The following is a 22,805-nucleotide window of genomic DNA, read 5'->3' on the forward strand; positions in this document are numbered from 1 at the left end:
ACATTTTACATAAAGAAAGTGATGGCTTCAAAAGGTTGAGCAATTTATCGAATGTTATTTATCTATTCATTTAGTAATTCAACAAGTCTTTCAGCTCCTGGAGATAGCTAGCAAGGTCCTTACCCTCATGGAGCTTCGAGTTTAGAATGAAAGGGACAGAACAACAGGTCACACAATTAAACGAACAAGGTAATTTCAGACAGGGATAAGGGCTAAGAAGACAATACTACTATAATATCGGTTGTGCATTAACTGTGGGCTCTGTTATAAGTACATTTCAAGTTTTAATTCATTTAAACCTCCCTACAACCTATGGACCCATTTCACAGAAGATAAAAACTGAGATACAAGAAGGTTAAATATCATCCCCCAAATCACAGAGTTAGTGAGCAGACAGAGCCAGAGTTCAGTGCTAGTGACTCTGGCTCCAGAGCCTGAGATCAGAACCACCTGCTACACTGCTTCACTGTGCCATTAATTTACTACCACGGTTAAGTAAGGAAGGAGAAGGTGCAAAAGCAGATGGCTGCTTGCTTGCTTGCTTCCTTTCCTCATTCTTTATTTCTCTCTTTCTCTCCTTGTCTCTTTCTTCCTTTCTCTCCCTCTCTTTCTTTAATGTTTAATAGTGGCTTTATTAGGTGAATGCTTGAAAGCATTCAACATTAAATTCAACTTAATTCACATTAATGTTTGCAAATACATTATTAGCAATTCTTAAAATATTTCATATCAACTAGCTTGAAGTACAGAAGGCTTGTTCTCAAATACTGCTTCTGGGGTGACATGAAGACTGAAAGAAGTCTATGACTTGAGTCCAGGTCTCTAACGCAATCACTATATTGTGACTGGTGAACTAATACAGGGAAACTTCAAGGTTGAGAGGTGCAGGCCCCTTCGTCATCCTGCCACAGATGCATCATAGTGTGAACCACACAGCAAGGGCAGTAATAACCACCCAAATCTCCTGCATTTGCAATGGATACACAACCAACACGAGTGCAAACACCTATCATGATAAGCCATTCAGGTTTCTTTACTTGCTCTAAATCATACTGTGGGTCCCTCAATCGGGACACTTCAGCTGCAGCTTTCTGCTCCATGTCCTTGGTTCTATGACGCACAAACAAGAGTCTGCCTCTCCATTTGAAAGTCATGTTCTTGTCTTCTGGAATGTCGGGTAACTCAATTTCAATTTTCAGCATGGCCAACACATCAGCAGAAGCACGTGGAAACAAAGTGGGAGATGACATTCTGGGCAGCATATGGAATACCACAGTAGTTGTTGCAGTTATCAAACAGGAGGAACCTTTTCTAGCCTCACTGATCTCTTTTGCAGACTCAGTCCTATCTAACACTTCAGTGCAGTGATAGAGAACTCTATATGGGAACAATGAACAGAAGCAGGGACACTGAGGCTCTCGGAAGAGCCCAAAAGCTGACCCATAGCCTGGCTACTCAGTGACTCCCAGCACAGGAAGGACCACTTTACATCTAGCATGGGCACCTCAGCCTGTAGCAGGGGCTGAGGCACTCCTGCCACCCCGAGGGACGTGGCCAAGAGGACGGGCACGAACCTCTCCAAACAGGCAGTGACTGACAACATGGCAACAGCTGGTCCAAAATCCAAGCTGGTCACAGGGACAAACTCAGAGGGCTGCTTTAGACTGAACGATCAGGAAAAGCTTCTCTGAATCCCATGACAGAAGGAGACAGCTACACAAAGATGTGGTAGCAGAACATTCTACGCAGAGGGGGAAACCCAGAATGTATAGAAACAGAAGGCCAGGATGGCTAGAGCAGAATGAGCTGGGGGAATGAGACTGAAGTAGAACAGGAAAGCAGAGACAAGTTGGTGAAGAATTTGGATTTTATTTTAGGAAAACACTGGACAGTTTTAGGTAGAAGATTTAATAGTTTGATTTATACCTCATAAAAACAATTTTGTGTATGGTAAAAATGAACTGGGTAAAGGGAGGCGGGAAATTTGAATCTAGGTTGTTTGTCTCCAGAACTAATAACCATTTATTTAACCACTACGCTTTGTGGTGAATTTAAGGTATAGGATCTTGAGTGAAAGTGTAGAACAGACAGATGGAAACATGAATCTACATTTTAGGAGAAAAGGGGAGGCCAAAGATTTAGATTTTATTCTGCAATCTCTGATACGTGTGTGGATGACTATTAAAGCCACGTGAGTCGATGAGATGGCTCCAGAAACACAAATACAGCAAGAAGGGAAGAAAGCACAAGTCACGATCTAGGAAGCCTATTCTTTCCTCCTCAAAGCACTTCTTTCCACGCAGTAATAACGAGAAATACTGCTCACTGTCTAGAGAGTATCTGGAGCCTCCATCTTCCCCCAGAAGGAGCTAACACATAGGTGAAGACTGGTCCAGAATGATAAGCCTTGGGGCTGCTGGGCAGTAAAAATGATGCCTGCAGGGAGACACTATCAAATCCACAGATCTCACTAAAGACTCAGTGACATTCCCGAATACGTATTTATAGAAAAAAAAAAAGCCATTAATCCAACTATAACCAAGTCTGACAGAAATGACCTACGGAAGTTCGTATATGGAACTTTATACCCAATGCTATTAAAGTGGGTTAGTAGCTGAGGGCAAGAAGTGCTGCTCTGCTGAAGCCTCATAATAGGTGGCAACATGGCGCACTCTGCCTGGCACGCCTGGAGCAAAAAGGGACAACTGAGCAGAGAGATCTCGGAGAGAGGGCATGGGACTTTCAATTGCTTTACATGTCAATTCTTCATACCTCTTCAAGATAAAAAAAGTCACTAAGGAACTCCTAACTCTATTGAGGACAAATATATCCACATTTCCTGGCACAGCTTCGGAATAATAATTGAAGCCAAAGGAATTCAGGAATATGGGAAATGCAGCACTGAAGTCCTCCCTTCAGCTTCTTATTCTTGATTCTTACCACGTGGACGTGTGACACGCCTGGCATCCCCTACTAAGTAGGAGACTGAGAACGGGCCTTTCTGCCTGGAGCAGAATGCAGTGGAGTACTGGATGTAGTGGAGCTGTGGTAAGCAGCTATTAAGTGGGATGATGATGGTCACAACAGAGAGATGTGCAAATTACACAGAGGACTTCTGCTCTGATGAGTCTGAAAAGGTAGCCATCAGGTTTCTTGAGCATGAATTGTGGCTGCTCTGGAGACAAGTAATTAGAGCTGAAGGGACCTCTTAGTACTCATAACAGCTCAAGCTGTTTCCTCTCGCTCAGAATGCCTTCCTCCTCTTCACTAAAATCTCCATCCTTCAAAGCTGGGCTCAAGTCCCACCTCTTAGATGAAGACACTCATCACTGCAACCGACATTCTCTGAACTCATATTGTTGTCTCATTTGGCATAGTAACTGCTTAGTATTTAATTGTTTTACGTGTTTCTTCTCTTGCCTTCATTCAATTATGAGCTTCTTGGAGGCAAAGACCATGCTTTGTTGGTTTTAATTTTTTATTGTAAAGAAATTCAAGCATTCACAGCAGTACAGAGAACATCGTACAACAAACCTCCATATACTCATTACCCACATTCAACAATTATCAAGATTTTGCCTCATTTCATATGTCCCTTTTTTTCTTTTGTTAAAATATTCTGTAGTCCATATCTTAGTATGCATTTCTAAAAGAAAATATGGACATTTTCTTAAGTAATCACAAGACCTAAACAAAATTCCTTGATATTATCTAATATCAAGTTCACGTTCAAATCTATCCAATTGCCTCAAAAATGTCTTTTGATATTTGTTTTGTTATTAATCAATAGTCAAACAAAATTCGTACACTGCATTTGGTTATTGTATCTCTTAAGTTTTCTTTTATTGTATGTTAGACTTCCTCTCCCATTTTGCCAATGATTTAATGAAGAAATCTAGTCATTATTCCTATTGACTGCATTACATTCTGGATTTTTGTGTTTCCTCATAACCTTAGTTTTATTTATTTACTCAACATATTAGAAGAAGAATATTAGCCAGAACTCTATAAAATACAGGGCTACAATGTGAATACAACCACAGTCCTTGCTCAAACAAAAGAAAGCAGTGAAACAAATAACTACATAAAACATTAATTATTAGTATCTGTGATATATGCTAAGACGAGAAAGTACAAAGCAGTAGGAGAAATTATAGTAAGGGAATCTAACCTACTTTAGAGGTCAGAAAGAGTGTTTATTTTGTATAGTTCAAAGCATCTAGTACACTGTCAAGAAATAAACTTTCAGTATTTCTGTGCTGGCTGGGAGAATGAGCTTTCCTCACATATCAACCTTGTAAACTAAAGGACATTATCACCACCTCTTGAGTTCTAAATATCAAGTCCAATTCTCTTAGGAGTCCTTATTAGAGATAACTGAAAGGGCGGACAGATGGTTTCCTCCAGGTGAAAGAAATTAGAAGAGAAAGACGAATTCAGGAAGTAGCTACATCAAATCAAAGAAAAAGATGACATTTTCTTGACCACCAGTTTAGATATCAGGACAATGAATTTTTGACAAGGAATAGAATGGATATTATTGAAACCTAGAAGAGTATGCTTAGTAGGGTATTTGTCACACTGCTCAAAAGGGCTTTTAAGTTAAAGCTGAGAAAGGAAAAATATCCAGGTACACTTTAAGACTGGATATAATGGAGGGTAAAAGATAGACTATAAAAACAGTAGCAGAAATAAATGATAATCCAGGTTTCATTTTGAAGATTATAGTACTGTTTTAAAAAATTATAAAATATATTACTTTTATACAACACTATCTCCTTGAGACAAATGTAAATGTTTAAGTCCCTATTGTTCACACCAGATGTTAGTCTAGTTTTGGGTCAATAGCATGATATTTGCTTGAGTGTCCTGAAAATAAATACCTTTTGCTATGGACTGAATTGTGGTACCCCCGCCCCCCGACCAAACTCAGTGTTGAAGCCCTAACCCCCAGTGTCTTTAGAAGGTAATTAAGGTTAAATGAGATCATAAAGATGAGACCCTACTCCAAAAGGACTGGTATCCTCGTAAGAAGAGAGACCAAAACACTCACTCTCTCTCTGACATGTGAAGACATCGAGAGAAGGTGGCTGTCTGGCAAGCCAAGAAGACAGCCCTCGCCAGAAACCTAAACTGTGGAACCTTGAGCTGGGACTTCTAGCCTCCAGAATAGTGAGAAAATAAACATCCAATGTTTAAGTCACCCTGTCTATAGTATTTTGTTATGGCAGTCCAAGCTGATAAATACACCTTCCCGATTTTTTAGTGTCTAAATTGTAAAGCTCTCTCTTCTGAATGATTTGTAGAATATGTCTGCACAATTTGAAAGATACATCAGAAACTAAAGCCATGTGTATAAAAAGTACAACTTGACACCTAACCAAGTAGACAAGAGAAAAAAAAAGTGGTCAAGGCACTTCCTAATCAAGGAAACGAGATGGAATGGATAGTTTTTATTTGCTTGCAGCATTTACTTTTAAACTCCTAAAATTTCATACTCTTTTCAATACAAATAGGAGTTCTCCTCAGGTAAACCAGATCTGGGTATTTTCAGCTGTGGTCAGCTTCTCTCTGAATCCCACTAGGGTTTGGTGATGCAGAGTAAACAAGGCTATAAATCAAATGCAATGCATTTAATACCTCAATGCATTGCAAATTGATCTGGAACAGGGGTCAGTTCAAATCGTTTTTTAAGTGAAACTATGCCCTTCCCTTGAAGGGAAGAAATGGAAGTTAAAGACAGCAGATCTCAAAGTTATATGGGATTCAGAAGCGTGCTGCTTATTAGAACAGACAGAGGTGAGGTTTCTTCAGGTGAGATTCTTCAGCTGTCCACCAGGCTGGAGTCATGGATATTTAAAAACACACATCCAAGTACTAGCATTAAATCTGAAATCTGGTGGGCAACTTTTCAAGAAATAAAAGCTACAAACAAAATGGCTTCAGTTCCATTCAGCACGCTGTGGGAAATGGCTAATGGACAAGCATTACTATGATGGGCAAGGCGAGCTGCCAATAAATGAGAAGAGCAGAGATTCAAACCACCACACAGTAACAGCAATACTTCCTAAGCTTATTTCACTAATTTGTCAAAGTAGGACATTATCTGAAGTGAAAGAAAAATGAGATTGGAGAGCACGGGGGAAGGAACTATTTAAAAGTAAAAGCTTTGCTTCTTTCTCCATTGGTTAGTTATCTCAGCTTTGAGTAATTATGGTTTACTTCTACCATTTCCTGATACCACACTTGGTTTTACTGAAGGCAATATTTTCTCCTCTGCAAATGACAAGCAGAGACCTACTTCTGGGAGGGTAAATTTCCACTGTTTGTTTAGGCCTGCCTTGTCTTTTTCCACTAGGAAGAAATGAGTCTAGTGGCTGGACAGAAAGAAAGCGTGGGGTTCTGATCTGCCACCCCACAGAGTGATGGGGGACATATTCTCTTTTCACTTGTCATTTTTTTTTCCTAGAGAAAGAATAACCTCAAGTGCTAGCTGCCATCTTTTCTCAATCTCCAAGTCTTAACTCTCAACTCTTTCTTATAATTTTAAACAAACTAACTGTTAAGTGGGTCACTAGGGTTACAATCTCAACTTTTGGAATGAAGTGAAAATTATCCCATTATAAAAGAAGAATAAATTCATTAATTGTACAGTTCAAATCAGTACAAAATTCAACAAATGATGTCTTAAATTCGATTTCAGACAGGCTTTCAGTATAACGGGTAGTGTAGTAGAGAAATGGTTTTCAGTGTAATGTAATAGAGCACAGACTCTGGGGCAGGACTACCTGGGTTCAAATTCTATTTCCACCACTGAATAGCTGTGCAGATTTAGAAAAATTAATTTAATCTCTCTTTGCTTCCATTTCATCATCTGTAAATGCAGAATAATAATAGTTCTACACCACAGGTTGTTGTACCTGGCAAAGAGAAAGCATTATATGAATTTTAACTATGGTTACTATTATTTCAGAAAAGGTCTAAGGGAATAATGTTACTCTCTCTATTCTTTGTTAGGACCATAAAACAGTAGTTATATGTAAAACCAACTGAAGGCTCACCTGTCTTAGGTCACCTAAAACAATCCTCTTGCTAATCAAATAAGGAAAAGGACAAGAAGGAAATCCTTTCTTCAAAATTAGCCTTAACTGAGACTAAGATTTTACCAACAGCATAAGCACATAGTTGACTTTAGAGGTAAAACATTCTACTTAACTTACATGCTTCAATGAAAAGAGTCAAATGAAAAACACAAACTATAATAACAACTTTTTCTAAAACACTGACATAATCTGAAACACTGCTCTATGAGCAATATACATACTTCTGGGGTGATCTGTTATCAACTTCAGCTTTCAGTCGTAAATTCTCCCTCACCAGGCCACCATTTTCCAATTTCAATTTTTTATTTGCCTTAAAAAAAGAGTTGAAAATAATTAAGCACAAGTTAAAACAAAAGTGCCTCATAAAAGTTATGACATGACCCACCTATATATTTTTAGAGAAATAAAATAAAAAACTGAATACTAGAACATGCCTTCTGAAATTTAAAAGTCACCACTGCGAATGACTTGTGAAACTGTGAACACAACCAAGCATTTTTAATCCATAGTCCCCAAGCACTTTGCAAATCTATCCAGGGAAATAAATGGAGCTATGTTAGTTAGCTTAGAGTCATTAGGGGGTCATTAAGGGACTAAAGTAATGGAAAATATGTTTTTTTCCCCCTTTTCCACATAACTAAATACTCTAAGCATGGTAATATTTTATCACATGCAATTATTCACAATACTGATGATAAGAGTTAATCCTGAGCTATGAGATTGACTATAGGTTACTATTTGAAAATAACTTTTAGTGATAACATACCTAGTATGATTAAACCACTTGCTTGTTTTTTTCCAAAAAGGCTTTCGCAAATGCTCTGGTTCACAGCTTCTGGGACTCTCAAAACTGGGTCAATATTTCCTGATAAATTCTATGAATTAGCTTTTGATTTAAAAAAAATCCCAAGTATAATTTTCTTTTTTGAATTGCACAATACCTAAAAATTGCCTGACAACATTAATTGCTAGAAAATCTAGAAGTTCAATTTTGATTCTGGACAGCCTGAAAAGTAGTGTCTATATTTTAGAGTCCTCTTAAAAGCTACTTTCCTTAAATACCCCAGCCATTGCCTTTTTGAATTCCAACATAAAATAAGACTCCCTAGACTAGAAACCAATCTCACTAACCTGTGAAAGAAATTCATTGACTAGAACATTAACATTCAAAGTGAATGAGTCACAAGAACTACTGTCAACAAAAAAGTTTAAACCAACAAAACTTGAAAACGCATTTTAAAAATCTGACCCATCATTTCTAGAACTTTTGACTGTATTACTTGCCCACCTACACACATATGCCCCAAGAGGCTGACAAGAGAAGCAGGACAGAGGACACTTGGGCACTAAGCCTAGCTCTCTTAGACTCATCCAGATTTCTTTTGGCCTCTGAGCACCTGCTTATCTTTATGGATGCAAACCAATCAGGACTGCGGAGGGTTAATTCTTTAAGTGACTGATATAAGGAAAGTAATTTACTTCCTCATACACACAAACAATGAATTAAGCCCTCAAGCGTAGCACCATAAGAGGAGGCACTTAGAGAATGCTTTTTGATGATGAATGACAAGCTTAAATTAGAAACCCATTTGATTTCTTTTCCCCATCCCCTCTATTAAGGTCTCTCACCAGTCCTGTGGCTCTCTAAGACTCTCATTATGGGCTGGCCAGTTCCTCAACTATCAGAGATATTTTCAAGTTCAGAATTAGGAGGGTAAAAGTTACAAAAAAGAGAGTTCTATTTGTTGCACCTAAAAAAGTAAAGAAGACTATAGCTATTTTGCATTCTCAACACTGGGTTTATAATGGTTCAAAACTCACCTAATCCTGGAAACATAAGGAAAAAAGTCCATTTCATTTACTTAAGTACATTGCACTTAGTTATGGAGCTAAAGAAGACATGGCTGATTGACAAATACTGTAATGTCCCAGCTGTCTTTCCTGTTTGTGTCCTCTTCTCTTCGCGATAAACTGACATGCTAATGTTGGCCATCTATACAAAGAAACTGCACACTTCCCCTAAACTTGTAACAAACTCAGTGAAATTATGTCTGTAGCTTCTTTTTTTCTCTGAAAGCACTAAGTTCCCTTCTTTCTCTCACCTTGGCCTTTTCTGAACACAAATGGCATTTATTTTATATGTGGGTATGCCGTTTGACTTAGTATTTACACTAAGTTGCAAATATACCTCTGCTATTCAATCTTGCTGAGGCTCAGAGGGCCAGTATATGGTAGCATATCTTTAATATATCATATGAGGCATTAGTGATTTCAGGAGGCAAGATTTAGTAACTCAGCACAGTAATAATATTTTAAGAGAATGCAGATAGGCTGAATGGGTGGTTGTGGACCTGGATACTACAAAACCATCTCTGTTCAGCCCAAGACTCCACTGTGGATAAACCTGAAGCCAAGCTAAAGGCAGGTCCCTTTGGCCAACAAAGCTCTACCACACTTGATTATTACCTCTAGTGCTGATGGCATGGCTCTCATCTCCTATCCTAGACCAGAACATCCAAGAGGTTTGCCCTTTGCACCTATGCTTTCTCTACCTTGTATAGATGGAAAGATAATTGAAAAAAATGAACCTGCCTCATGAGCCACAATATTCTTCTGTATGGAGTAGTCTAAAGCTGCAACTCATAGCTCTCATGGAATTAGTCATTAAGTCTTTAACTATTTACAATATTAAAAATCAAAGAATGGTAGTGCTAGAAAGGTATTATCCAAACCTTTCATTTTATAGGTAGGAAAATGGATATGTGTTTATCTTTATGCATATAGGGCAGTTACTGACATAAGCTTAAAAAAAACTAAGGCAAACCACAAAGAGGGGAAATAGAAACACATCCTTTAAATTGATGTCACTCCTCCACAAGAAGACGCACACTCATACAGCAGCACTGAAGTCTCCACTTATAGTCACAAACGGAACCACCTGCTATTTCTTGGCAGCTAATGACATTTAAGGAGAAAAAGATTTCCCATTGTTTATAAATGCTCATCCAGAGATTTCTGTCCTTTCCCCAGAATCATCTAATGATGACCCAAGATAATATAGCTATTTATAATTTTGAAGGTACTTAAAACATTATAGAATTCTAAAAACAATCTTAACTTACCTCCTTTAACTTATCCACATCATCTTTCACTTTTTCATAGATTTCATTCGCTGTTCTAAGTTTTTTCTTCCACTCTGCTACAGTTTCTGGGTCAATTTTACTTGGATTATCTGCAACTGAATGTTTGTCTTCATTTTGGTTGCCCTGCATCAAGGTTAAAGGATCCAGAATAGTCTTGATCTGTGACTCCAGGCTGAGGTTTTTACTCTTAAGCTCTTCTATCTCTTTTTGCAGACAATCTATTTCATCCTGAAAAGGTATTGCATAGTCATCAGGTAAATACAGACACTAAACACATACACATGCTAAACTGAGGCCAATGTGCCTTTAAATTTTATACTCAAAATTCTGTAGATACATGGATTCTTTACGCATCAGAACAGTCCTGTAGGCAGAAAGTCACATACAGCTGAAATTCTCAAAATGCATTTTGACTGATAAAAATTGGCATTTCCTTTGCTTTTATTTTAACGAGTTTGTGATTTAAAAAAATTTGTCAAATCTTTGATTCTACTTAAGACACTCAGAAAACAAGAAAAGTCACATGAGTTCAACAAGGAAGTAGATTCCTCAGAAGAAAATTCTGAGGCATGTTTAATTGCTTCACTGAGAATTTAAAAATACAGTCTTGATCAAAGTGATTTATAGTTTTGTTTGATATCTATATTTTTGTTTCTATATCTGAAGTAGGAGTAAAGCCATATACCATTTCCTTTTACTTTCCATTTCAGAATAATACCGCTAGTTAATTTTTAACTTTTCTACATTCTGACTCTTCAATTACCACTGTGACTATTCCAAGAATTAGGTTTCCCCATGTGGAACTGCTTATTACCTTAAATCCAATAACGAAACATTTGGGCTAGAACTCTTTTCTGCGATAACATTTACTCGTTTATAATGGATACTTCATCTAAGATCATTAGAAATTCTGTTGTTAGAAAATAAACCCCAGTATGCTAGTGATCTCCGAAAGGGTTAATGTGATTAGTATCTAAGTGTGGTAAATACCCATTAAGTATGTAAGAATACATTTTAGAATTAACACAGATAGCAGTATTTACTATTTTAAATTACAATATATTTCAAGTTAAATAGCATTATAAAATCAGAAAATCACTTTACTTATTTGAATCAATGTATTAATGAATAAATAAATACAAACAGGAAAACATATATGAATGAATTTATTCAGTCATTTACTTATGCCTCACTTTATTTCAAAATGTTTTGAGGCAGTTGAAGTAGTTTCCATTTACGTAGTATAACATAAAGATATTTGATGTCAAAAGAAGAGAGCCCTAACACCCCCCATTTACTCAATATGAAATGACAACTGGGCTTAATGTTTATTCAAACATATATATAGTCCATTAGCATGAAGCTAATTTAGAAAAATTCCATCACCATGTCAAATCACCCTCATAGGAAGAAAACTACTGCATGATCTCACACATTTGTGGAATCTAAAAAAGTTAGATACATAGAAGCAGAGAGTTAAACAGTTGTTACCAGGGGCGGGAGGTGGGAGAAACAGGGAGACAGGTTACAGGGTACAATGCTGCAGGATGGAGGATAAATAAGTCTAGAGATCTACTGGATAGCATGATGACTAGTTAATAATACTGTACTGTACATTGGAAATTTGCCGAGAGACCAGATTTCAGGTGCTCTCACCACAAAAGAAAAAAAGGATGTGAGGAGATGGCTATGTTAATTAGTTTGATTGAAGTAATCATTTCACTATGTATATCAAAATATGTTGTACACCTTAAATACATAAAACTTTTATTTAAAAAATACAAACACTGCTTTACATGTAAAAAAATAATTAAGAATAGCATATTTCACACCAAAATCTCTTTGCTGGTAGCTGACACAGACATATTTTCTTTATCAGAACTGATCAGACTTATAGTTAGCAGTGAATTTATAGGCAGGAACAAAAAGAGAATGAAGGTTATAGTCCCTGTTTGACAGAAAATTCATAATGCCTCTTGGGGCTGGAAGATGGACTTTGACAAGAGGGTTTCCCTTATCTCTTAACTTCTTGAGGGAGCAACTTACAAAATGATGTTTCTGTTAAGGACAAATTTAAAATTAAAAGAAGCAAAAACAGTACTTCCATCTGTTCCTCTCCTCTATTTGAAATAGAAAAGGGAAAAAGAAAAAAGAACTTGTCAATTAAGATATTTTTAAACTATCATTTAAAGATTTCATTAGATGTTTACTCTAAGAAGTCCAGGGACTGAGAGAGGTCAGTTTTACCTTGAGTTCAATGCTGTCAGCATTTAGCACTTTAACTATTATTTACCTCATATTCTTTGTGGAGTAATTCAAGTCTAGTTTTCCGAAGGTGCTTCCTGACCGTATGGCTTAGCATAGGTTCGCTTTCACTTGTTCCTCCTACAGGAGAAAAAAAAATCTAACTTTTCATTCTGATTTGGGTAGAATGAAAATGAACTCTTTTCTTATTGTTCTATATAGTTCTCTAGCTTAATTTCTACCCTTTCCCTTATATCCACTTGGGGCTGCCACCTAGGCCTTTTTTCCACTTCAATCTTGTGAAGAGACAAATCTCAAATTTAACACCAGAAGCAATACTTTCAGTAAAATATCGTGTTGTGTTTACTTACCTATGTATCTGATCTGTAAGCTCAATGAAGGCAAAGGCTATATTTTATTAATTACCACATTCGGACAACTGCAAATTTTGAATATCAGACAATTATTAATGATAAAACCAATGATTATATTTAACCAATAAGTTGTATAAATAATATATTATCAATGTTTTCTATATGTAATTATCAAATATATATTATCTGCATATATCATAATAGATGATACATACATTATGATAACCAATGTGTTCATTCAAACATATCTAGTTACTAGTAACACAACTGAAAAGATTAACTGGTCTCTTCACTGATTCTAACAATCTAGTTACAATGGATTATAAATCACGGCATTAATTGTATGCCCATAATAACTCATTACAAGCATACTCAAAATGTTTTCTTCCTGAGAGCTCTTCACTTATGCTATGGTTACCTTTGTTGTACTTCTTAGCATCATGACCGTAAAGGAATTTACAGATGTTCTTTTTCAGAATGTTCTATGCAAATGCAAGGATAAATGAACTATTTCACTTGAGCGAATTTATGAAATATCACTTAGATACAAACAAATGAAGGCAAGAGAGAAGGGATGTGAAAACAAGCTGCGGGAAGAAGCATTCAAATTATTTTTATCAATGAAGCTCATGTTCTGCAAGAAAAGACTTGACACTGGTGAGGTTCGGTGCAGGTAAAAAACTAGAGGCAGAGAGGTTAACATTCCAGTTTGCAGCACAGCAGAGACACACTCCTCTATCAGACTTCACCCAGGCACCCAGGAAAGAAACCCTGGAGCCATCTTGGAGTCCCCTTTCAGATCTCTTCTCTCCAAAGTTCCACAGTTCTTCTTTTGTTTGAGCATACATATCTTCCTTTCCCTTTCCATTATAAAAATTTTCTTTAAGTCTATTTTCCCTAATTTGGGACTATCACAATGACTTAAGTCTTCTGAAAGGTTTTTTTTTATGATTCATGATAGATACACGAAAGTGAATGACAGATTCACTTTCAATTTTTCCTAAAGCAAAAACAAACAAAAATCTTTTTAATTTTTGCAATCTAAAAGAAAAAATTTACATAAGCAGAGTAATAACTAAACAGTAAAAAAGCTCTTTAAATGTTTTATTTTTCAAGAATCTTCAAAGTTTTATCCCCTCTCTTACCCATACTACTGTGGCACTAAATGTTTTGTACCCTTAATCCAGACTCACATTCTCCCTCACATGGGCAAGAGCCTCGGACCTGACCTACTCATGTCCTTTCTCTCCCGGAGAGCCCAACCTACATATCCCACCTGAGTAATAGTCCTTATGCACATTTTGGATTATGTCGTTTCCTTGCTCAAAACCATCATGCCCACCTCACCCTTCTCAATCACAGAGCAATTCCCTGATTTAGTCTGTCACTCAAGATTTTCTGCACCAAAGTCTCAATTTACCTTTCTAGTCTTATTTCAACAGTCAGAAACAAATTAGACTACTGATTGTTTCCAAAAACATAAGCTGTATGCATGCTATCCTCTCTGCATTAAATGCCCTAATCTTTACCAACTGAAAATTTATCCATCCTTAAATCTCCATCTTAAAGGCCACCTTCCTCATGAATCCCTTTTCAATGTTCCTAGATAAACTTCCTTGCCTGAACTTTCTGGGCTTTTCTTTTTTTTGGCTGTTAGCATCTGCTGCTTTGAACCATTAATATTTTGGTCCATATGCACAGCCTCTACCAGAATGTAAGTTCCATGAGGCTGTAAGAGTTCTCATACCGCTGTGTGTCCCTCAGTTGCTCCAATTACAGATTATGCAAATAACCAATCCATCCAGTATGATATAGGCAAAATAACATCACTGAAAATTGCCTATTTCAGTCTTCCTCCAAACAGACACTATTTAAAGATTGTTTCAGATCTACTTCAATGTGTTTATAAAATAGACCCTTACCAATAATCTCTTTGCAAGGATTTTCAGGAGTGATGGGGACTCTGCAAGCTGGACATTGGCTATTATTCTTCAACCACAAATCAATACAAATTGAACAAAATACATGGTTGTTGATGCATATGACAGGCTGGCGTACCTTTGAAAAAAGAAACATTACTTTTAGTACAGGGCAACAGTCATAAACAGAATCCCAATAGGTTTAGTTTGGAACATATAAACTGCTACAGCAGAGCAGGTGCTTTAAGAGGAAGTATCTAGGAGTCACAAAAATACTGCTGCTGCTACCACACAGTTTCTTATACGTGTAATAGAGATACTAGCTTAGATATCTGGCTGCAAAGACTGAGATTTCTGACATATTATGAATCAGTTTTATTTTGTTTCTAACCACACTCATTGCTAAAAAGGATATGCATTTTGTTCCACTAAGGCTAGGGAGATTTTCCTTCAACTATTCTATTTTAGAATTATAAAATGTCAGAATTAGGAGGCTCTTTAGAGTATTTAGTCCAAATACCCATCTGATGCTTGAAATCCTTCCCTCAAATTATTCCACTGTATTAAACAGCAATAGTGACCAACAATTAAGCATTGACACCTTCCTACAAAGTCCCTGAAACCAGAGGCATGAAAGCTAAAACAACCCTAAAAGACATGACATACTCTCAAGTGGTTTACAAACTAAACAGCAAACAACGCTGACAGGAACGTTGATGTACACCAAATATACAAATCTTTGACTCAGTGCAATCAAGTACAAATAATAATACTTTACATTTATATTGTCTTATATTTAACAATAGGCTTTCCATGCATATTCTCTCTCTCTTAATAACCCTGTGAGGTCAACAGAGTAAATATACTTAGGAAACCAAAGTGTGAAGAAATTAGGTGGCTTGCTCAGGGTTAACGATGTAGGTGTTTTGACTGTGTGTAGCTGTTTTCTTAGAGGGAAAGTAGACAAGGGCAAGAAGTTGCTTTAGTTTTCTACCTGATAGTATATGTTTGTTTATATATATATTGTAAATTTACGTGTCTCTCCCATTTGAATGGAAACTCCGTAAGAGCAAGAACTTCCTTTGTCTTATTTACTTCTGCATCCCTGGTGCCTAGAAGACAGCCTGGTATACAGTAGGTACTCAGTAAAGGTTTGTTGGGTGAAGTAATTGCTATTAAGTATTTAAAATTCAATTAATTGGAGAACTTGCCAGAGGGAATAATGACTTAATATTCTTCAAATAGCACAAATTTAACAATATAAAACAAAAACAAAAAAGACACAGAAACACGCTTTCACTTGATTCACACTGTACTCTTACTGTGGGGCTCAAAACCCTGTATAGCCACTTTCAATATATTGCTGTTCTAATAACAACAGTATCACTGTAGAGTCCTTCTGCATTAGGGAGTAGAAGATCAAGGGAAAGCAGAGTGAGCAGAGGGCAGATAAAGAGACAGAGCCACCACAAACCAACCTCTTTCTGCAGAGAAAACACTTGTGCTGCGCTATGTCTGCCTCAGAAGGATACTAAGAGCATTCACCAATCTGAAAGGGGTCCCTACGCTCAGAGAAATCACAGATGTATGATAATCCAGGCCAGGCAGGTAACCATTTTAAGGACCGGTGCAAAAAGCTCTCTGGGCTTAGCCTGGCTTTCCAAACATTTTAGAAGTTTCCTTGATTATAAACACTAGCATAAGAAAACTAAACAGAGAAGATAATTCAGCATAGATTTAGACCTCCTCTTGGAGAAACCAATCCTAATTCTTTGAGTTCAACTGATAATGCATTTTGTTCCACTAACTGACAAGACTAATTAAAATACAGACAGACAGACATAATAAGACCATGAAGCACAGCACTTCTTCCAAAGTGTTCCTATCAACAGTAAGGAATGAATGCTTATCTAGGAGTTATTCCTGGTCAGAGTCTTAAGAGGCAGACAAGCCTGAACTCTGTCTCTGAAGGTTCTGTTTTTCCTAAAATTTCACATGATTTCAAAGTCCAGGCCATAATACATTCATGGGTGTTTTAATTTCATCCTTAAGTCATAAATTGTTTTAAAAACAAAAAATTCTCAAACTAAGTACCAGGGAGATATTGCCATGTCTATCCTATAGCTTCCCCCAAACATAGGCACCTAGACACAAGCACACACACCGCATTCCTGCAATGTGCCTAGAAGTATGTACACCCCCAAAGTAAGAAGCTTAGCTAAAGGAAGAAAAGTCATCTCCTTGGACTTTTAGAGCAGTGATTTGAATTCCGTTTTTAAGTCACAAACTTATCTGAAAATGGATGAAAGGCTCAAAACATAAAACTGTGCACATTATTTAAGGCAGTTCAAGATGCTCTCCCACCCCTTAGAGGCTTCCCTCGTTAGAAGCATATTTAAAGGCAATTAGCATTTTCTATGTAACTGCTCCATAAAAACACGTTAAATACCTCCCCTCCTAAAATAAAAAAAACAAAAAAAAATTTTAATTAACTCAGTTGTTGGTGTTATCATGAACTGAGGTGAGAAAGATAGAGGAGGGGAAGGTCTTACAAGTGATGGAAATCAAGAACTCTGTTTTGGCCATGTTACATTGTGATACCAAGCTGACTTCTAAGTGGACAAGGCAAAGTCTGAGGCTCGCTGGAATAAAGATGGCATTTAAATCCACAGGACTGGAGGAGATCCCTGCATGGGCAGAACAAGGCATTCCAGCAAGCAGAGGAAGAAGAGGAGCAACCAGCAAGGGGAACTGAGAAAGGGAGGAGGACAGGAGAGTATGGTCTCACACAAGTCAGAAGGAAGTTTCTCAAGAGGGAGACAGTGGCCAACTATGTCAAATATTGAAGAGGGACTGAGTTTGATACAGACAAAGAAAGTGACTATGGGATTTAACTGCAAGGAAGTCACTGTGATCTGTTTCTGACAAGCACCATTTCAGTGAAAAGCAGCGATGAAAAATTGACTGGAGGCTGCAAGACAAGGAAAAGTGAAGACAAGAAGACAGAGAATATAGGCAATTATTTCATGTTTTGTTGTAAAGGAGAGAGCATAAAAAAGGAGAGAGCCAAGCGGCCATGGTAAGAAATGAAAACAGGAACGATACAGTAAAAAGGGAAGATTAATTAAGGATGGAGGAAAAGGGGGAGGGATTAGAGACATAAATAGCAAAGCCCTAAGAAGTCAAGCGGAGAATGAGATCCAAAGCACAAGGGGGAGACTCTGGCTTACATGAGTGAGGATCTGTCTTCCATTTTAATAAAAGGGAAGGCCGAGGGTATGAGAACAAATACAAAGCGGCTGAGAGATCTTTTGATCACAACTGTTCCAATTGCTTATATTTTGTCATTAAATATGAGGTGAGGTCACCAGATACAAAGTGAGAAACAGGGAGGAATATCCACTTGAGAAAATAGGAAAATAAAGCAGTTATTTTGAAAGGTAAGAGAGTAAATTTACTAGGGTCATGTATGTATCAGGATTTCCAAACGGTTGACTATGTGAATGACAATGATGACAGTGAAAAAGTGGTACAGTCACAGAGTCAACCAATGGGTCTTTTAATTGAAGTATAATCAATTTCTGGTGTACAGCATAATGTCCCAGTTATGCATATATATACATGTATTTGTTTTCATTCTTTTTCATTAAAGGTTATTACAAGATATTGAATATAGTTCTCTGTGCTGTACAGAAGAAATTAGTTTTTTATCTATTTTTATATACAGTGGTTAACCTTTGCAAATCTCAAACTCCCAAATTTATCCCTTCCCATCCCCTTTACCCCAGTAACCATAAAATTGTTTATTATGTCTGTGAGTCTGTTTCTGTTTTGTACATGAGTTCAAAAATGGGCAGAAGACCTAAACAAACAACTCTCCAATGAAGACATACAAATGGCCAATAGGCACATGAAAAAATGCTCAATATTGCTAATTATCAGAGAAATGCAAATCAAAACTATAATCAGGTATCATCTCACACCAGTCAGAATGGCCATCATTCAAAAGTCCACAAATGATAAATGCTGGAGAGGCCGTGGAGAAAAGGGGACCCTCCTACACTATTGGTGGGAATGTAGTTTGGTGCAGCCACTATGGAAAACAGTATGGACATTACTTAAAAAACTAAAAATATACTTACCACATAATCCAGCAATCCCACTCCTGAGCATATATTTGGAGGGAACTCTAATCTGAAAAGAAATATGCCCAGCAATGTTCATAGCAACACTATATACAATAGCCAAGACATGGAAGCAACCTAAATGTCCATCGACAGATGACTAGATAAAGAAGATGTGGTATATTTACACAATGGAATACTACTCAGCCATAAAAAAGAATAAAACAATGCCTTTGGCAGCAACATGGATGGACCTGGAGATGATAATTCTACGTAAAGTAAGCCAGAAAGAGAAAGAAAAATATCATTTGATATTACTCACATGTGGAATCAGAAAGGAAGGAAGGAAGGGAAAGAAAGAAAGAAGAGGACACTAATGACCAATGGGTCCTGATAAGGCTGAAGTAATGCTGGAGAGTAGGTATGATTAGAGGAGGATCAGAGAGCGAGATGCTTATAGTCAAAATATAAAAGATGGTACAGCTTCTCTAACGTTTTGTCCTGGGACATCTTACCTGACATAGTTGTATTTTCTCTCTTAATCTCATGTATCACATAGTTAACATCTTTCCTATGGTAACAATTCCTAAGACTCCTCTGTAACTGGACCTCAGTAAGTAGTAGAGCTTAGGCTTGAGAGACAAACCTGGAGCCAACTCCAGCTCTGCTACTAATTGAGCTGTTTGACCTTGGGTAAGCCCTTTAGTTAAAGTGGCATCAGTTTCCTCATCCAAAGATGTGGTTTAACCTAGTACACTTTCCATTCCTGTGTTGTTTAAGATTTAATAACATAAGGATGTTAAGCACAGAGACTTCCACATAACAATCTTGAAAAGAAAAGAAAAAAGAAAACAAAAGGAAAGGAAAGGAAAGAGGAAAGGAAAAAGGAAAGAAAAGGAAAGAAAAGGCAATTACCATATCCATGTGTCCAGGAGCCAACACCATGTAGGGATCTTAAAGCTGCCTCAATCATAAAAATATGTCCAAAACCAAGCCTGGCCCCCACACATTCGCTCCTCCTCCTGTGCTCCCTCCTAAGTTACTGGTACCCCCACCTCACCACTTGGGCTAGAATACTCAGAGCTGTCTCTGACTCATCTTATCCTCACCATCCAATCTGTCACCAAATCCTGGAACCATATATCAGACTAAGAAGTCAGAGATTTTAAGATGTACCCATATTTTACGTACCACTAAGAAAAAAGAAAGAATGAAAAATGTTGCCAATTACACAGTAAGAGGCCACCGCTTGTAAGAAACAACCAGATTTCAGAGATGTTATGTGAAAAAAAAAAAGAAAAAAAAAAACCCCAAATAGTCAAAATGTGGCAAATCTACCTCTAAATGTTCTTTTACCTATCATCTACCCCTTCTTTTCCATCTTCACCTCAATAATGAGCTCAGGTTCTCATTCTTTTTCCCCAATCTATGCAATGACCTCCTCCCGAGCTTCCTTGCTTCCACATCTTTACTTCTGTCCACCTTTCATACTGATGCCAGAGATACCCTTCCAAAATACAGAGCAGCAGCTTTCACTGCTTGCCTGCAAAACGTTTTTTCCCCTGCTCGTACTTTTAAGTAGAACATTCAAAGAACAATGTAATCTGGTTCTTAAACAGCCATTTCCCTTGATCTGCTATTCCAATACTTGACAAAACCTACACTTCAGTCACACAGATCTACCTGATGTTCATCAAAAAGAATACTAACCGTAGAGGGCCTCTGTTTACTCTGCTCTCACTTTTTAGCTTGATATGTCCTGCGGGCCTCCAACTTCCCCAATCAAAATAAAATCCTTCCCAGCTTTTAAGATGAAAATCAAATGTCACCTCTTCTGTAAGGCCTTCAGTAATCCTTTTTAGAATTAACTGGATCTTTGCCTGATTCTAAGGGCACTCCTTATGCATCGATTTAATGTTCACTGTACTTAGAAAATTGTTTACATCCTGTCTTCCCTATTAGATGTCAGGCTCCTTGGAGGCAGGGGCACCATCCTGCTCATCTTTGTGTCCACCTACAACACTTGATATAGTGCCTTACACACTTTAAGATTAACAGAAGTGAATTTTGATGCATTAAAATTAAAGGCTGAGATAATGCTCCTAAAAGCGTCTCAAGAAGCAAAAGGCCAATGGCCACTGCCAAATTGTGAAAAAGCAAAAGTTTAACCTTTCCATTTAATCTGCCAAAATGATACAGAAGAGCAACCGCAGGCAGACTACTTGGCTCTGTCTGCTAAGAGCCACTGGCAATGTCACCCAAAGGAGAATCATTTCCACTGCTCCATACCTAGTATTATCACAGTCATTGTGTTGGATTTTGAAACAGTTGACTAATCCACTTATCTGGACCATGTACTTCCCAGATTATGATTTCTAGACAATGGTTTAAATTTACTTTAGGAGAACAGAAACCTATAAAGGAGAAAGAACTACTAAAACAAATTACTTCTTATTTATTTGACCATAACCCATAGAAGCAAAATATAAAGAATCTAGCCCTCCCTCAATTCCTGCCCCTCATCTCCATCTACCCTGTTCCTGTTATATACAACACCAAAACACATACATAATTTTCCTTACTAAGATCGCCTCAAGATACAGAAATAGTCATAATTTGCCTATGTTATTAGATTTTATATCCAATTTACTCTCAAATGAGATCTGTGGCAATAAAACAGTAAGTATTCTTATGAAATAAAAATACAAGACAACAATGGCAAAGGTAAGTGCCATGCACAATTCCAAGCTCATCTGGAGTAAGCCCATTGAAGTGATATCCTAGGGTAATGCCTCAGAGGCCGGTGAGGAGAAGGAATAGAAGACAAAGCAAGGTATGAAAAGTGGGCTCTTCTCACTGGAATGGGCCTAAGGAGGCAATCTCAGGTGCAAAAAGATTAACCGTTTAATCTATAATTCAATGTTCCTAGCTAAACTTCCTTGCCTGAACTCTCTGAAAATGTTTCAGTTTTAAGAAACTTTACTACCAAAATCCCTTTCTTAAAAAGCAAACATACCTGGGAAGATCATGCCTAAAGGTGTTGTCCATTAATCTCCATCCTAGACTTAAACCCAATAGGAGTTATGCATTGGTTTAGGACAGGGTTTCTCAACTTTGGCACTACTAACATTCTAGAACAAAAAATGTTTTTGTTGTGGGAGGCTGTACTGTTTGGCTAGCAGCATCTCTGGGATCTAGCCACTAGATGTGAGTAGCACCCTTCTGAACACAATCAGACATGTCTCTAGACAGATGTCATCCTGCCAAATATCTTTGCAGGATGAAATGCACCCCCTCACCATTGAGAACTACTGGCCTGGGATATTCACATGAATTTCCCTAACCACCTAATGGGATTGATAGTAGCAAACTCATTTTCAGCTGTGGAAACTGAGGCTCAAGGAAATAATGACAGAGGTTCTAAGTGACAGAGCCAGCACTCAACTACTATTACACATGCAAACTGGGCGCTCTTTCAACTAAGAAATAGTTCTTTCTTCCTTGGAGCAGATTTAGTAAACAGTAATCTGGGAGTAAGAAATAGAGGACACACGCATGTAAGAAGCAAGAGATTAGGATCAAGACACTGGCATCAGTAGGGGCTACAGAAAAGAGGTACAGGGAGGTGGTGATGGGAGGGGAAAAGCAATAGATAAGCTTTACCAAATGACCTGGCAATTACACTTAAATTCAACTCCTCTGCCCTTTTGCCATCTTTACTAGAGACAAGCTAATCCCTCTTCTCCAAAGAACATTCTTTCTTGCATCTATGTCAAAACTTTCACTAGAGGAGAACTAAAAGGACTGAAAAATTAGGCTGAGGTACAAATGACTGTAGTAGGGGCCTGCTTACTCAACCTTAGGAATTTATAAATTTTTAAAAAGAAAATTCCTGAAT

The 22,805-nt window shown here is 37.5% G+C and overlaps 1 protein-coding gene and 1 pseudogene across 2 annotated transcripts in view; both read right to left on the reverse strand.

Moving 5' to 3' along the window:
- Positions 1 to 22,805, reverse strand: part of OBI1 (ORC ubiquitin ligase 1) — a 39,877-nt gene that overhangs the window by 12,574 nt on the left and 4,498 nt on the right. For both annotated transcript variants that reach the window (XM_074378374.1, XM_045509143.2), the window contains 4 exons: positions 14,787 to 14,922; positions 12,540 to 12,631; positions 10,226 to 10,474; positions 7,325 to 7,413 (listed from right to left, as the gene is read on the reverse strand). In XM_074378374.1, coding sequence (XP_074234475.1) covers positions 7,325 to 7,413; positions 10,226 to 10,474; positions 12,540 to 12,631; positions 14,787 to 14,922 — 566 coding nt within the window. The remainder of the gene's footprint in view (positions 1 to 7,324; positions 7,414 to 10,225; positions 10,475 to 12,539; positions 12,632 to 14,786; positions 14,923 to 22,805) is intronic.
- On the reverse strand, positions 761 to 1,603 carry LOC105083654 (cytochrome b-c1 complex subunit Rieske, mitochondrial pseudogene; annotated as a pseudogene).

The sequence above is a fragment of the Camelus bactrianus genome, chromosome 14, assembly GCF_048773025.1.
Source record: "Camelus bactrianus isolate YW-2024 breed Bactrian camel chromosome 14, ASM4877302v1, whole genome shotgun sequence".
Classification (NCBI taxonomy): Eukaryota; Metazoa; Chordata; class Mammalia; order Artiodactyla; family Camelidae; genus Camelus; species Camelus bactrianus.